Here is a 16,611-nt window from a genome sequence, read left to right as displayed (position 1 = left end):
GAGGTGGTCTCTGGGATGAGAATTTGGCAATGACAATACCATGGTTCCCAAGACATTAACTCCTACTTTCTGAACCCCTATGCAATATTCCATGACGTGAATTTGGTGCGATATGCAACAAAACATTTAAGCTCATGAGGATTATTCACTTAGCATTCAAAGGGATTCTGGTTTTAGGAAGTGTAGAAGATAAGAATGTCATTATCGCATTTCCTCCACTCGTAGCAACCATCACATCTTCAAATTGGCGGACCAACAACCTTAAACGGATGCGCCTCAGTATTAAACACCCACTCATTAACCCCATTATGTTCCACCTGCCACACATTATCCTGTACCAAATTAGCACACCCCCTCTATAGCACACGCAAACAAAACTTACCGGCGCGTGAATCAGATAACTATACTTCAACACCTCCGCAAACAAAAAGCTATCCTGGAAATCCACAAACCCACCTCCCTTAGGCGCATTCACATCCCTCAACTCCGCAAACCCGCTGCCCGTTCGCGCGGTCGAATTGATGGCGACAAACGCATTCCACGCCCAATCCCTGTACTTCTGGTCCCCGGTAGCGCGGAACGCGTAGTAAAACGACTCGATGACTTCAGGACGGAGGATGTAGTACGAGCTGGTGATGTAGAAGCCTGCTTTGGCGTAGAAATCGGCTTGGGATGCAGGCGGGCCAGGGTTGCTGGTGTCGGTGGGCAGTGTGTCGTTTTGGACCCAGCGGAAGGATTCAGGGCCGATGCCGGTGAGGGTTGAGGTGTAGGTGTCTTCGCAGCCGTTGACGAGGGTTAGGCCGAAGTCGATGTATTTTTGTTGTTTGAGGACGAGGCCGCCGAGGATGAAGTTTCCGCCGTCGAAACAGGCGACTGTGAGGGTTGGATTAGCGAGGGAGGGGGAGGGGGAGGGGGAGGGGGGACGTACGGTGTTGGGATTCGTAGATTAGTTTTTTGCCGTTGTAGACGGAGAGGAAGGTCAGGTCTGGGCGGGTTGAGGGGTGGCTGACGAGATGGGCGATTGAGGAGTCTGCTGCTTTGATCCAACGGTCTTTGTAGGATGCAAATCTGGTCGTGTCGTATACGTACATCTTGATGAGATACTCGTAGTAACTGTCAGCACCACCAACCCATCCACCAAATGCATCCTCGAATAAGCCAGTGTTGATGTTAATGTTCATCCCTACTAGTCCTGGCCAAGGTTCCGAGGTGGCTGGTTGCGGGTTGTTGAGATAAGACTCTCCTTTCTGAGCCAAATCGCCAAAGGTCTTGTTGCCAGTAAGATCGCCAAGGCGAGTCCATTCTAGAACTAGAGTTCCGGTCGTAGCAAGACCGTTTGTTGTTGAGCCATCTGTTCTATCTGGGTTGTAATAAAGATTGTTGCTTGGAATGCCTGTTGGTGTGTTGAAAGCAAATGCAAGGTTGTTGCCCAGTCTTTGTGCTTGGGTCAGAATAGCATCAACAGCTGTGGTATTCTTTGCGAGGTTTGATAGCGGGCCCTTCAGTAGATCGTAACCTTTCATAAGTCAGTCACTTACGAAATCGAAGCGGGATATTCGGCTGACCTGAAAGCAATCCGCCAAGATATCGAATCGTCGTTTCAAATAACGAGATCTCATCTGCTGTTTCATCGAAATTGATTGTTGGGATATAGTCCAGAATCTGGTTGACAATCTGAGGTATCTGCATTACTAGAGCAGTACTGAAAGCATCGACTGCGCTTGCTCCCCATCCATTTCTAGACATCTATTAGACCAAAACCTTCCGCCTTGACATGCATCCACTCACCTGGAGTTGCTGAAACCGTTGCTCACAGGATTTAGCTCATCATTAGGAAAGGCGTATTTATAATATCCATTCCACGCATATGTGAAAGCTTCCTTCACTGCATCCGCTCTCTGTCGATTTAGTACATGGTCATCAGGGCGACTTCCTTGCCTCTTCAGATTATCTTTACTATGCGGAATTGCAAAAGTAAATGGCAATAGCAGAGCGAAGCAAGGTGCTGCTAGAACGAAACGGAAGGAGACCATTGTAAATAATATATTTGCCTACTGAACAGCAGGGACTCGTCGTCGTTTCAATAGACCAGCTCCGTTCTGGAGCATTTGCAAGAAAACAGAAGAAACCTTTCGCAAGGAAGGAGCACCTGGGGGTTGACAACTTTATGTAGACAAATCTCGAGTGCTACCTCGATTCTGGAAAGCTGCAGGCCGTAGCCGTGCTCATTGTGTTCACTACATCGGAGTCTAAACAGTGTTCACTTGAACATAACGTTCAAGCATCGTCGGTCCGGATCGCCCACTATTGATGGTATAAGTCCAACTCTAGATAACTCATCCCAGACAAGTTGGATGTCCGGATTGGCTACTTCCCCTGAATTGGGTCGACAATGAGGGGAGAGGTTGCTAGGGCCATGATAGCGTGGTGGCTTCTGACCACAATGTGCGGGGTGAGTGACAGGCGTCACATTGATCATAACACCGCATTTTAATGATCAGCATGCACCAAGAACAGCGCCTTCCGGATGCGTACTAGGAGGTCTGAGAAGAGGATGCTATTTCATGTTGGAGAACGATGGCATGCATGGAGAAGTAGTACCGAAGTAACGTTGTAGCTATTGCATAATATGATCTTCTGAAGGATTTGAGATAGTTAAGAAGGGTTGTTTTTGTTGGGAGTGGAGGGATTGAGTTGAAAGATTTGAGTAACGGTGATGTTGGCTCGGTAGTCGTCGGTCCTGTAGAGGAGTTGGCCCACTTTCGGGCCGCTACCGGTCCGCTGTTCGGTGAGCTCATCCGACATCTCGTAAAAACGTCCAGGATGAATTTCGTTTACGATATTCCAACTTCAATTACACTTCCGTCACTCATAGACAAGTCTACTTTTGCTCCTGTACTCTTCTTAATCTCGCCGTCTCCCATCGAGCACGGTTAATCCTCGCTCTCTCAGCCATATATAACGCTTGCTGGATTCCTTTTGTTTTCCCTATTGTTTCCAATCTCCTCGCAGCAAAGTCGTGGATGGCCTTCGAGACGCCTATAGCACTTGCTGCGACGACAAGAGGGCATAGTATGAGGTATGCTCCTGACGCCTGCGACGCCCTTTGCTCGAGAAGTTTCTTGTTAGCGTCATGGTGGAATTGACACGATACACTTGCACATGTATCTTCTGCGATTCTCGAGATTGTAGCGAGGCACCTTCCTCGCTGTACCCTATCCTCGTTGGAACATTTCCCAAGTTTCCGGAGAGAGTCGGCATGAACAAGGAACATCTCGTTAACTCGAATACGGGTCTGTCTGTAGTTGTTCCAGACTCGCGCGGTCCATAGATCTTGATATACGTGGATATGGCCATTGTAAATATCCTCCGAATCTTGACTCCATGGGATCACGGAAAAGCGCCAATTAATCGGAAGAGAATTTTCCCAATGACCTAGTTCGATTTCCAGCCGAGAGGCTTCTTCGGCAACGTCGGAAGAATCAATGAAACTATCCGTCTTTTGGGTCGAAGCATGCAAGTTGACAAGTCTCACAGCAATCGAAATTAAATCTGCAACAGGAGCATCATCTAAGTGAATCAGTTTTCGGATGTCGGCACACCATCGCTCGAGACTTTGTGGTACCCGTTCGGCTTTCGTTATGCATTTGATCATCTTCACAGGCGTCAGGTTTGCTCTCGTTGAGAGTGGGATCACTTACGACCGAGAAAAACATTTGCGTTTGGATTCGAGTTACGGCCCGAATTCCAGAATACCGTGCATTAATCATCGGCAGGAGACTTGCGGCTCCTCCTATATGTGCTCCCCAACCGTCCGCAGCTTCTGATGTACCGCTGACGATCTAGATTTATTTGTTGGTTAGTACCAACTTTGAGCAACTCGCTTTTTGTATAGGCACTCACCTCGAACGCCGCAAGCATTGTCACTGCTTTGAAGGTTGTGTTCAAGTCTACTGAGTCAGTGGTGTCCAAGATAGAGATGACTTCATGCAGCGCTACCGCGTATTTCTTTCTGGCAACAATCATATGTGTTTGGCTCTTGCGCACATTCGAGAGACCAGCGAGTCCAACAGCTGACACGGCGTTGCAGAGTATTAGGTTATTGCGCATGGATTCCCAGAGAGGGGATTGTGAGGGGTTGATCTTCCAAGTCTTCGTTCTCGAGGAAGCGGTGATATAATTGGCGAAGAAGAAGTTGATGCCTTCATCTTCTATACCAGTAAACACTTGCTTGTATAAAGGCTGACTGTTTGCGGCAGACCTCAATATCAATGACTTCCAAGTCACGCCTGAAGTGGTTGATTTATTCTCTGGCGAGGTTGTCCTGGGTGTTAACAGATTTACCACCTTTCTGGTACCCTGGACTCCAGTGTGGTCTTTTGAGGAATTGACCTTTCGCAGGACAGTCTCATTTTCGTCCCGAAAAAGAAGTTTCGTCAAATCCCTGTACCCGGGACATGCTTTATCGGCCCTCAAACACTGCGAGCAACCAGTCTTAATTTGGTCACACTTCACATCAGTCAGCATTGGATAAGTCCAGCATTTGTTCTTCCAACAATGATGACCCGTCTAAACAGACAGGCTAAGCGGCCACCGCGTCGAAGCTAGGTCTCAATATCTGGCGATACACCCGATTGCCGAAACTCTGAAGCATTGGATCTTGTCTTCCTACTCTCATGATTGGCTTCCAAGGAAAGCCAGCTTCTTCATCATGCAATGCCAGGTTTATATTATGCTTATGCGTAACAAAATATCAAAACACTTACTTTGATGCGCCTCGCTCGACAGTTCGAGCAACCTCTGCTTGGCTTTCCACAGAAGACCATGATAAGCAATCTAGATGTAGTTAAGATCGACTGTTTTCCCGTCCACACGATCGAACAATCATACAAGATGCTGAATTTGACCCTGGATATATTACATATGTAGCGAACGAAGGATACTGTTATTTTCCGCAGTCTAGTCGCGATTTCGTATATCTTTCCTGCTTCACTAACACTGAGACAGAGAGGTACAACTGCGAAAACAGTTCTTGGTTCTTTTTGATGTTTTACAGCTACATTATTATTGTTTTTGTTGTCTTTTCAGCTACATCAAGGCACAGTGGCGCTAGTCCCGATCAAGTATACAGCTCGCCGTGCAGGGGTTACCGCGCAAGACCCAAATAGCGTTTAACATTATGGCAGAGGCAGGGCACGATCAGGGAAGACACGATTGGAAAAGAAAAAGATATATTTTGGAGAGGAGTAAGTATTATGTACATTGTGGTAGCTGTTCCTGACCACATGGAAGAATCATGCAGCGGAAGCAGAGCCAAGACACTGTGATGTGTCAATAGTTCTTCTGTTGAAGCCAGAAGAATTTTGGAAGAGAGCCAGCGTTCAAGAAGATAGAAACAGAGCCTCTATCAAGTCTGGCTTGAGGATCGGCCTCAGAAAAGTGACTTCCGCGAAGAGAAAAGCAGTACTGCACGTCTGCTGTTCTCGTCTACTTAAGTTTATTACTTTGGAGGTACCTCAGCCATCGCTTGTCTTGCGCGTTGGTCAAGTATACACGCTATTGTCTATCTAGACATTCACAGCTCCCCATCTTGGGGAGGCTGATTGCTAGATCCAGCAGTTTGTACTGGGGGAGGTGTGTTGTAGTAGTTATTCGTGATGTTGTTAATCACGGTCTGTCTGTGGATCACCAGGGGCGTATTTGAAGCAGGCGACCACGAGTTTGGCCTAGGAGACTTCACTCGTGGAATAGAAACGTCATTTGCATCCTCATCATCAAGTCTAACCATCGCGAGTCCTCCTGCGATAGATTTGCGGCGACCTTCAATTGCTACCTTCTCTTCTGCGACCACAGTCTTGACCTTTTCTCGCATGACTTCCCTCGCGAAAGGGTCATGCAAGTCCGTGGTATGAGGCGCAAAGATTCCGTGGTTCTTCAACTCTTGCGAAGTCGTCCCCTCGATTTCAGGAAGCTCCAAAGATAGATCAATACGTGCCTGACGATTGATTTCTTCCTGGTAAAGAGCTTGTTGTTTCGGATCCGTCAAGTCACAGAAGCGGCCCAGCTGTACCGCTTTCGGTGGAACAAAAGACTCCCATCTAATCTCATACTCATCTATCGGATCAGGAATCTGGCCAGGAAGAAGTTTGTTCCTAGAGAGACGATCGAGGTAGAAACCTCGTAGACTCTTGCAGTCAATTTCACGTAAGTTGTCTCCACGTATGAGCGCCAAAACATTTTCAATGAGATGGATCCCACAGTCTTCATCTCTTATAAGAGGTCTTGATGGAGTCTTTCGGTACTCCCACGGTCCTCCGGCGTTTAGTGTCTGATTGCAAAAACTAACTAGAGAGGTAATTCTTTTGAACTCTGGGCTTCCGGTCTGGATCTTTTCGCCTGGGTCCCCGATAGTCCACATGTAGCCTTCAAAGCTAAGAAGAATATAGATCCAATGTCCTTGAGGAGCGCTTCCTAGAGCTCCACGACGATGCTTGACCAGGTACGGTATAATCCAGGAATCGTTGTGGTGCACTTTCTTCGAAAGATCGGAACATGATACCAACCGTGCGGCTTCTTCTGTGGATGCAGCTTTCACGTCTTCGATGTGATTCAACCACCCAGCTGACATCAGGGTTCTAGTCGCAGGATGAAGTCCTGGGCCTTGCATGCGAATGATGATATTAATCGCATTGGCTGAAAGATGGTTGCCATGTTGGATGTCTTGAATATCGTTGCGGTCCATGTTTGAAAGGTTTGATCTCAAAGTCTTGTTACAAATTGAGGATGAAATGGAAGGAAATTAGTTGGAGGACGGAAATTCTTTTTATACTTGAGAAGAACAGAACAAAAGGGGATTGTGGCTTTTGTTGTGGTGTGTTTAAGCCGCTGTTCCGCCACGCCTACCAATTGTTCTGCACGATCAACATTCAATTATTAGAATTATACCATCAATCTAGGCAGGCGCCCGTTTGCTATTAACAAATCTACAGTAGAAATCTACTGTCGATGCTTCCTCTTGTTTGTTTAGCGTGTGATACTGGTTTCGTTCCTACTACGCGCGCGCCTTCTGGAAGGGTGCAAATGAGATATCAAAATGCTACTCTTTTGTGTTGACCATAAATTGATCAACACGTGTTTGAGTACTTGGTGCTAATGCTCGCTAGACATTGACTCTTCAATGCGACATCAATAGTATGTAGCAAATTAATTGGTGGTGCTAAATAAAATGTCAATTACAGATTTACGTATAGATTATGAATTGAACCGTTACCCTTACATTCAGCTGTGCATCAACATAAGCGTGGAGAATAATAAAACTATTACAGTAAACGGAAGATGTTATGAGGTACAATGATCAAAAATAGTCAAATTCTGACATAAGAATGGTCATGAGCGAATCTTTGCCTCCATAAGTAAAGTTGGCATCATGTACTGCACCTGAGGTTGCCAACTTGTTAGCTCTTAAAAGAGCATAGTTTAAGCGAAGATAATGTGGTGTGTAGAACTTTCCTCAAGGCACTAACCGCTTTAAAGCATCAAGCAGTCTTTTCTTTGATTCTAGGATTTTCTTTCAGACAGCATTGTGATTTGTAAATGTCTAGTCTAGTCTCATTCCATCATGCACAAGATTAGACTTACATTACATTTGCAAACCACAATTGAAGAAGCCACTAATCAAACAAAGAACGAAAAGTACAAAAAGAGAAGGTAAATGCAACGCTTCTGACGGCGCCAGTACTCAGCAAAATTAGACAAGTGAGTTTTTCTATGTATGCATTGTGTATTATCTACATGTAACTATGGTACCAATCGAATTGAACTTTTAAAAGTCTTTTCATTTTTTATATTTTCTTATTATTATCAACTTCTTTTTTCGTAGGATCAAAGTCCATCTGCAAACAGCATCTGGAGATCAAACCGTACACTGAACGCCATTCATAATTTTACAATTCGAACTACGGATAAACAAAGTACTGGCCTGCAAGCTTTTTTCATCCGCACCATTTGATTAGCTGGCATAATGGATTAGTATGTATTTATGAATATATACATATATACATATGAGCATTGGTTCTGGCGGTTGAACTAATCAAAGAAATCCGGATGACTCACACTACCATACCTCGCTGGATTGTAATCGGCATCTGAAGAGTCGTACCAGGGCACGTATCCTAGAGTATGACTATTGAGATAGCCATGGAACGCGTTGCCAGTCTCTGGATTAGCGAAGCTGGAAGGCTGATACAGATTTGGAATCTGGGTACCTAGTTGTTGCGATGTGGATACAGTAGTGTACAGTGGTTCATGAACCTGAAATAATGAGGCCGTATAAACTGTAAGAGGAGGGAAGGGAGATGCTACTTGCTGCCTCTGCTGAAAAGAAGGAGTAAAAATCGTAGGCATGACCGGTTGCAGCGAGGGCGTGAACGCGGTGGCGTCCGTTTGACTCGGCAGCGAAGCAGCGGTAAAGCTGGGCGACTGACTTAGTTTGGATATCGAGCCAGAAGGTCCTTGCTGGCTAGGTGTATCTGAACCAAAGTCTGATGTGCTACCACTGCCGAATGAGGAAGTAGGTGAGAGCGTGCTAGCGGGAGAGCTGTCAGTGCTAGAATTGTGTATTTGCTTCCATGAGTTACGAGGCAAGAATTTGTGAATAGCGTCAACAGAAGCCTCCACTAAGTAGTCTTCAGTGGGTTGATTACCCACAAATCGATAGGAGCCCGCTGGTAGATGCATTAGAGCGCTCTGTTGAACGAAGATGACTTCTGAGCCAAGACTTTGGTCGAACACTGACTGCCTCCTTCTGTTTCCCAATATCTGCACACTATTGACGGCTCCCACATTCTCCGTCTCATCATTGCTACTGCTAAAGCTAGCGCTGTCTTCAGATCCATTGGGGCAGGACGGTATCGAGCGCTGATACTGTACGGGCTCTAGTGCTCCCCAATCAGCTGAATGATATGATATGCCAAAGAGCGCTTCGAACCACACTTTTCTCTTCTCTGTTGGATCTACGTTAACGTGCCTCAAATCGGTCAGGCGCGTACCATCTCGAAACAGAGTAGCCACATTTTCGATGACAAAGATGCCGCAACTGACATGATCATCTTGTTGCTGGCACTCACTTTCAATGAATGCCGGGCTAGCGCGGATGTGACTTCGCTTCCGGTTCCACCGTTGAGCACAGAAATCTACCAGCCTTTGGACCTTTCTTCGCTTACTTGAGGTTTGTTGATAACCGTTTAAGGAAGAAAACAAAAGCCATTGATTGGTACGACGATGGAGAACGATCAAAACCCAATGTGCTGCATTCTCATCAGAGTGATCGAAGCAGTATGGCATTAAGACGCACGTGCTGCGATTCCCGTGAGTGGGTGGTGCCGTACTAACCAACATCTGTGCAGTCGCGGCAGTAATGCCAGAGGAATCTATGAGCGTTTCTAGCTGATTTAGAAAACCTGCATCTAATAGAACCGCATCGCGAGTCGGCTCGAATAGGTTCCCGAGATGTAATACTCCATTTATTGTCGAATCTGATATTGGCTGGCCGCCTCCTAACTCTCGAGCGTCGGCCACAGTCATATTCCGTCCCGTACTCCCGTCCGGCGAAAATACATCGCAATATTTCATTTCTGGGCTTTCGCCTCTTGGTCGATTTGACTTAGGGTAGTGTTGTTGATTTGTCTCTGTTATGAGATGTTTCCAAGTTGTTATTTCAAGATTGGAAGAAGAAAAAACCCGGAAGTAAAATCCGAGCAACTGTACAAAACCATATATACGATTTCGCTACTCACTGTTCAGAGCAAATAAAGCCGAGTACAGCTTCAATGAAACAAGAACTTTCTTTGTGCCATTTGAGCGTCGGACCTCAGAACACAATGAACTTGTTAAAAATGACAAAGGTCAACACCGGGACACAAAGAGAGAAACGAGCTCGGAGCCATGTACAGTTGAAGGCGGAGTAAAAACAAGAGAAGCAATCAAGTTTTGAGGAAACCCACTTGTGGATACTCATACGAGATGTAAACAAAATATGGAATAAGGAGCTGGAACCATGGTAGCTGAATAGTGCTCAGACAAGACTCGCCTTCAGGATCTAGATTCGCGAACAACCAATTGAATACGCGCGGTCATGTTTCCAGAGCCAAAACGCTTTCAATTGATCATCTTACAGCTTGCCCATGGTCCTGATTTCGGGTTGAGGTGAGATTTGATATCTATTATGGCTGAGTGACGTATTTTGGCCGAGCATCGTGATTTGTACAGAGCTGTCCAGTAGTGCAGAAAGTCTTCGGCAATATTTTTGTCACCACCATCCTTTTTTCGTCTCGGTCGGTTTTGGTGCCACTACAGATGGTTCCTCTGGTTTAACTTGCTCAGGTTGCTTCGGCTTCTTCAGCTCAATCCAGGACGTAGTTCCACCGTGCTTTGTCGAGAAATTGATAAGCTCAAGCCCACTATCTTCAACAATCTTGACGAGATCTCGATTCCACCAGCAACCAAATTTATGGGCATGAGCTTCCGCCGACTTGTCTAGTAGGCTGTTCAACCATTTCCACTTTCCTCTTCCATGTTCAAGCAGTAATATGCGTCCCTCATCTTCTTTGACGATTTTGCCCAACGCCTTCAGCAGATCTACTGGGTCTTCCGTAGAGCACAATCCCATTGTCTGAATAATAGTGTCATACTTCGCACCCACTTTGTTTCCACTTCTCTCATTCGCACTTTTCGGAGGGGATGGAATCTGTCCTGGCTCTGAAGCGTCTCCCACGATCCATCTCACGCCCAAAATCCCAGGGTATAGCGTTCCAAATTTCTCATGTGCAATCTCAAGCATCTCCGCACTCTTATCAATGGCCGTAAAACTCTTAACATTGCCCTTCCCACTCCCAAAATTGAAGTCGTAATACTCCAGGTTTCTGCCTGTGCCAATACTAACTTCCAACACATCCCCTTTCGCTAGGCCCGCAAGCTTCTTCCGCATTTTCACTATTCCCATCACTTTTTCCATCCAATCCACCTCCGCGTCGAAGGTGTTGGCAATGTCATTATACCGGTCCGAAACATCAGCTTGAGCAGATGGATCCTTTGGTACAGCATTCGCTGGCTGCTTGCTAACGGCGACAAAAATATATGCGCAATATCCGGAGAGAAAGAAAAGCGTTATGCTTCCAAGGACAATAGGGATAGTCCGGTATTTGAGAGGATTGGGCTTTGCTTTCGGAGCTTCGTGCTCAGGTTCGGGGATCGGCGGCTTCCTTATCGTCTTTATGGATGGTCTACATAGAAATATTAGCTTATTGATCAATTCCAAGTCAAATCAATCATACTTATAATCAAGCTGCTGCTTTGGCGGTTTGTTCAACCGAGTATTCGACTTCTTCGACGCATACCCACGCTGGATTGGGTGCAAGTAGGGAAAGCGTATTGTCGAATCAGCAATACTCGTATTGAGAAATAATGTCCTTGACATCCCAACTCTTCTGGAGATGCAACTCCGACACAATGACATTTTAAGAGTCCGGCACCACTCAACTTTACTAGAATTCAGATGGTGGTTGATTGCGGGAAGAAGAGGAGTTATACAGCGCGTCAAAGCATGATTTAAAAATGCAATGCAGTTTCCCTGGCTGATCGGAGATATGTTTTGGTCTCTTGATGGTTGGTAGTTGGAGTGATGTGAGGTTGAAGTTGGGTTAGAAATTTAGCGGCGTTGTTCGACCAAATAGATGCGAGGCTGACAAGGCTAGAACAATTTGACGCTAGCATTGCAGTGGTCAACAATCAGCTTCTTTCCAGTTCTGCCTCTTAACTAGTTCACATTCTGAACATCACAGACTTTTTCATCCCCTTCAATCGAAACCTAAGTAGGTGGAGATTCTTATTCATTTCTCTCGCGCAAGGCGCACAAGCGCGCCAGGAAGCAGTGCCAAAGTCGTTGCTAAGCAGCAAATTATATATTTACAAATTGTTCAAATCAAATCGCTCCTTCAACGCCTTTACCCAGCAAAATACCCAGCATTGTTTCAAATACCCTTTCTTCCCGTCTACTTTTGTCTGTTTGCTCAAAAGCTTTTGTTTTCCGCGACCCATCTATCGTCTTTTCTAGATCGTACAGCAAGATTCCTCGAAAAATAAAGGGCCCAAAATAAACAGACAAATAGCAATGCCAAAAAGATCCATGGGTCGAATCCAGATTCTAGTCCAAGTGGCGGAGAGATGGAAAGCGATTGCAAAGTTAAAGAGTCGTGAGATAAAATGTTACATCGAATCGAAAGTTGCGAAGCTCAAAAGTCTGAGCATTTAAAAATCGTCCAACATCCCGTCTAGTTCTTCCAATTCTATATTCTCAGGACTTCTCATGTCCCATTCCATGGCGCCTTCCACTCGTGCCCATAGTTCTGTCTCGTCGAATCCTCGTTTCAATGTGTTGAGCGACAAGCTTGGCTTCATGGCCGGACTGCTCACAAACAGACCGCTATGTGGAATGGCTAGATGTCGTCCTTCTCCAAACAACGCATCTGGGTGTGTTTCCGAGCTTCTGACAGGATGGTCGGCCATATCTGATGGAACGCCACTCATACGCGTATCGCCACTAAGTTTCCGTTTCTGCATTCCTCGAGCCGTCTGGGTGAACTCTTTCTCATCTTTCTCAAGTGGTGGAGATGAAGCGCGACTGTTTCGAATACTAGATTCCATGCGGGAAGTGAAAGACCCTATTGAAGTTGGTGGCGACATATCATCGCCTTCAAGTTCGGGTGATGATAAGTCGACTTCAGGGGAAGGTGACAGTTCTCTCCTTCGTTCCGCGTCAGCTTCGTCGGATCTTGAAGCACTAGACAAAGAGGGTGTAATTATGGATCGCTGAAGGAAATGTACGTTCGATGGATCGGGCATTGGTTGGTGTGGACATGTTGTTAAATAAAAGTACGTTCTTCTTGGATGGACTGTTTCTAGCTCTTTCGCCACAGGGCAAGGCGATGATACAGACCATGATCGTTTGAGATATGTTGAAAGTCGCGACGAGATTATCGCAGAAGGATTAGCGGATCTGAAAGTCTGATTAGCACATCCCTTAATTGTATAGGCCATCAAGAACTCACTGTTCTACGATTTTGACCTTCTGCGACAGTATCGCTGCAAGTTCCTTCACTAAGTGAGGCCTGTTGCCTGTTTTCTGTAACTGCACAACCACACCCTCGACAATCTCATCGTGTATTGACTCTAGGTCAATCTCTCTTGGCTTTGTCTCGCTATCTAATTCGGGTGTTTCGGCTCCAGGAGATGGCGGAGGAGTATTTTCGTATTTTGGTGTTGTTCGTTTTGGAGGAGGAGACATTGACGGCGATTCTTCATGCGACCGTTTTATTTTTTTAATCGGGGGATTCTCAGCGATTGTACCGGGTATAGGCGGTGAAAGTCGAGCAGCAGCACGAGCAGCATGCGTTACTGGAAGATGAATTCCTAGCGATGGCAATGATAACGACTTTCGTCGTGTGTTATATGGCATATTGCTGGATATCGTAGGCGAAATCATGATGCCGACTTTTGTTTGTTGAATGCTAGGTGTATGCGATAGGAGAGATTCGAAAGTCGTTTGTTGCTCAAGACTGAAGGTGTTTGCGACAGGTCGAGGAGAGAGAAAGGGATCGGGCTGTTGTTCCTGCACGGTGATCTGACGGGTTAATTGATTTGAGCAATTGTTATTGGCAGGGAGCGGTTCGGAATGTAGGTTGGCGTAGTGGTGACACAAATCGCCAGGGCTCCCATGAAGCTGCAGGCAAAGGAGGTGGAGGCGGCCCAAAAAGGTTCTCTCCACTTGTTCCAACTGCGTCCAACTGCTGCCGAGCTGCGGCGCGATGACTCTGGCACTGGCAAACGGGGAAGCGGTAAAGGTTACAAGAGCACTGATCACAACACCGCTATTTTGAGCTGCAGCTGGAGGTGTACGCAAAGCTGCAGCAGGAATCAAAAGCGTTGATTTCTGTATGGAGGATGCTGGCGCCGGCTTGGTCGGGCGGAGAAGATAGGTCGATGAAAGATATAAGTCGTTGCGAACAAGACATGACTTTTACAGCAATCCGCAGAAGCCGACAAATACCTTGAAGTTTAGTGAGTTTTATCGTTGACTTTCTGGTCGAACGAATGGGTTACTGTTCGATTCTACTAATTTTCCGCCACAGAAAAGGAGACGCTTGCTTGAGTGATCTTGAAATCGAATTATCGCATCTTGACTGAGTCGGTCGAGGCAAATGGATATTCAAACTAGACATCCAAACTAAACCCAGAAGCCTTTAGAGCTCCTGGCTAGGTGAGAGTGAACTTTATTCGGTACAGGGGCTAAGCTTTAGAGCTTGGGACTGACGTCTAAGGGGCGGAGAATTGCATACGAAGCTCTGGCTTTCCCATGGCAAAGCTTTCGAGAATATCGTCGCATGAAAAGAATCAGGAGATAAAAAGAAGCGTACTCGAGCGCTACGTCCCAAGGTTTTAGATACAACTCTCGCGACTGCTTCAGTATCAAAAGCAACATTTTGCCTCTCACAGAACGCTTTGGCCGTGGCCGTTGCAGCGTTGACTGAGGGTCTCAAGCTCCCGCGTCCAGCTGCGAAAGTCAGGTCGGGCCGCCAATGAAAGGGGCTAGTCGCCTCGCTTACCAGAAAAGGGATGGATATTACGAAAGGGACAAAATAGTATTGTCGATAGGATCAGGAGCCGGTCCATTCTTTCTTCGCTGGTTTGCTTCCTTCTTTTCTATTTCGATATTCTCCTTTTCCAATTTTTGTCGTTTTGTTGCTTTCCTATTCAGCTCCCTTCTTGCTGGAGCGAGAATCGAGAAGTACGCCAGCAAGGGTACACCGTGGCTAACGGTCGAAAGGAAAGGGAAAAGAAATATTATCTTGAAGTCGTTCAGAACATCAAATAATATGCGCCTGCGATACTTGGGTACTTCCATAGACTCGGAGCACAGATTTTCCATTAGTGTGGAGCTTGCTCTAGCCTGAACTTGCGAGGGCAACAAGTACAAAAGTTTGTTCTGTCTGCTCCACAACTTCTAGAATTCCGTTGGTTGATACGAAAATATCATTTCTTTAGCTTCTGCTCCCCCGACGGACCTGTCAGGGCCTGCGCATCCGCGGTCGTAGGCTTCGTTTTGGCAAGTTTCCTTCTGAACTTTTTTAAACTCGACAAACAGAAGCCCTAGGATTTTGCCCTTCAGGGATTCTTTTGGACGCCGTCAGCTGGCATGCAGATCCAACAGCGTCATATCCTGGTATCACTTTCTCGGAAGCGCAGAAAAGAAAGCGGACAACCCGATGTGGACACTACTTCCAGTTTGCTGACCACCACAACAATATCTATTACTGTATTCTTCCCAATCTCGTTGTCGCAAAGACAGGAAGATGAGTATTAGAAGTTGACAACTCATATGGAAGTACGGCCAATGTTGCTGGCCTTAATTCTTATTTCTTCTTTCGTCATCAAGTGGCAGAATATTGGGCGATTGGCGTTTGCACGCATCTTCAAATGCTGCACCCTCTGATTCGTGTAAACTCTGATTCTTTGCAGAAAGGGAAGGCTGTTGCAGCTGTACAGAATCCTATGCGACGGTCAAGCGATCACATACTCCATAACGAGTATATCGCAAACATGTTTCCCATTTACTTACGTCGACGGGCCAACGATCTTCAACGCTCTGACTTTCTACTGACTCGTGAAAGCATCGCATTCACAGCTCCACGAGCTCCTGCACCTGCAAAGCTATCAGTTTGACTTCTGTCAAAAGCCGAGTGTTCCAATGGAATCGCGTGAAGCATCCAAAGTCTCGCGTGGGATCAATCAACCTTTCCGTCAACTCCGCCTCTTTTTTACATGCCGTCCCGCAAATCGAGGTAGTTATCGAAATGTGAGGCAGCATACTCACTGGCGTCAGCACCAACAGCCTCTTCCTCCATGGGCAACGACCAAGAACATGATGCATAGCGCATGGCTAGTTGCATACTGCTCTCCGCGAATGGATGATCCGCAAGCCGACATATTCTGCTGCTCACCGCCCCCTATTCTGCCATACAATCGCATGGGAATATTTATCCCCGCACATTTCTTTGGATTGCAAGAGCTCAGAACCTTCAGATCTTCTACCGAGATGCAGTATCGCTTATAACCTTGCATCATCGAGCATAGTGCTCCATATTGGGTATGCTTTCTATCACTCGAATCACATCAAAGAGCACAAAAAAGATTGCAAACCTTCAAGAAGAAGCGGTAAAGAAAACATCTCGTCGCAGTCCTCTCATCCGATCGCCACACTTATCACCTTTGTATCATACATTCCCTCCCCAATCCGCCTCGCGAGATGAGGCTAAATACCCAGTGCTACCTCCCTCCCAAACTTCCACAATACTCGGTGATGAGATCGTGTGACGAACGCGAACTTTTGTAACATGTGTAGAGAGCTTTCTTGGACCCTGAGATCCACCTCCGTTTCCATGCAGCGCAGAGCCCACGTCGACCGATTGTGGATTTATCCAGCAGGCCGGCGCTGGGTACAGGGCTTCGCCGCTGGAGAAACATGGCTGCGATGGGTCAGCTTGCGCGTGTGAGAAAAAA

The 16,611-nt window shown here is 46.4% G+C and overlaps 7 protein-coding genes across 7 annotated transcripts; 1 reads left to right on the top strand and 6 right to left on the bottom strand.

Annotated features, from left to right (window-relative positions):
- Positions 1 to 239: 239 nt before the first annotated feature.
- On the bottom strand, positions 240 to 2,033 carry GLAREA_07485 (Seven-hairpin glycosidase; the record flags this gene model as incomplete). Its single annotated transcript, XM_008082173.1, has 5 exons — positions 240 to 332; positions 383 to 873; positions 929 to 1,516; positions 1,566 to 1,738; positions 1,789 to 2,033. 5 exons carry the CDS (start codon positions 2,031 to 2,033, stop codon positions 240 to 242), a joined length of 1,590 nt encoding a protein of 529 aa, XP_008080364.1.
- An 848-nt stretch (positions 2,034 to 2,881) lies between these two features.
- Positions 2,882 to 4,527, bottom strand: GLAREA_07484 (C6 zinc finger protein; the record flags this gene model as incomplete). Its single annotated transcript, XM_008082172.1, has 3 exons — positions 2,882 to 3,655; positions 3,702 to 3,842; positions 3,904 to 4,527. The coding sequence occupies 3 exons, from the start codon at positions 4,525 to 4,527 to the stop codon at positions 2,882 to 2,884; spliced, it is 1,539 nt and encodes a 512-aa protein (XP_008080363.1).
- A 1,048-nt stretch (positions 4,528 to 5,575) lies between these two features.
- Positions 5,576 to 6,742, bottom strand: GLAREA_07483 (uncharacterized protein; the record flags this gene model as incomplete). Its single annotated transcript, XM_008082171.1, has 1 exon — positions 5,576 to 6,742. The coding sequence occupies one exon, from the start codon at positions 6,740 to 6,742 to the stop codon at positions 5,576 to 5,578; it is 1,167 nt and encodes a 388-aa protein (XP_008080362.1).
- Positions 6,743 to 8,085: 1,343 nt separating this feature from the next.
- GLAREA_07482 (Cysteine proteinase) lies at positions 8,086 to 9,630 on the bottom strand (the record flags this gene model as incomplete). The annotated part of the gene is made up of 1 exon (XM_008082170.1): positions 8,086 to 9,630. The coding sequence occupies one exon, from the start codon at positions 9,628 to 9,630 to the stop codon at positions 8,086 to 8,088; it is 1,545 nt and encodes a 514-aa protein (XP_008080361.1).
- A 676-nt stretch (positions 9,631 to 10,306) lies between these two features.
- GLAREA_07481 (S-adenosyl-L-methionine-dependent methyltransferase) lies at positions 10,307 to 11,512 on the bottom strand (the record flags this gene model as incomplete). Its single annotated transcript, XM_008082169.1, has 2 exons — positions 10,307 to 11,279; positions 11,331 to 11,512. 2 exons carry the CDS (start codon positions 11,510 to 11,512, stop codon positions 10,307 to 10,309), a joined length of 1,155 nt encoding a protein of 384 aa, XP_008080360.1.
- Positions 11,513 to 12,303: 791 nt separating this feature from the next.
- Positions 12,304 to 13,510, bottom strand: GLAREA_07480 (uncharacterized protein; the record flags this gene model as incomplete). The annotated part of the gene is made up of 2 exons (XM_008082168.1): positions 12,304 to 13,051; positions 13,104 to 13,510. The coding sequence occupies 2 exons, from the start codon at positions 13,508 to 13,510 to the stop codon at positions 12,304 to 12,306; spliced, it is 1,155 nt and encodes a 384-aa protein (XP_008080359.1).
- A 258-nt stretch (positions 13,511 to 13,768) lies between these two features.
- Positions 13,769 to 13,981, top strand: GLAREA_07479 (uncharacterized protein; the record flags this gene model as incomplete). Its single annotated transcript, XM_008082167.1, has 1 exon — positions 13,769 to 13,981. The coding sequence occupies one exon, from the start codon at positions 13,769 to 13,771 to the stop codon at positions 13,979 to 13,981; it is 213 nt and encodes a 70-aa protein (XP_008080358.1).
- Positions 13,982 to 16,611: the final 2,630 nt, after the last annotated feature.

This window comes from Glarea lozoyensis, assembly GCF_000409485.1.
Source record: "Glarea lozoyensis ATCC 20868 chromosome Unknown GLAREA16, whole genome shotgun sequence".
NCBI lineage: Eukaryota > Fungi > Ascomycota > Leotiomycetes > Helotiales > Helotiaceae > Glarea > Glarea lozoyensis.
Note: the sequence above shows the minus strand (reverse complement) of the source record. Positions and strands in the feature narration are given on the sequence as shown.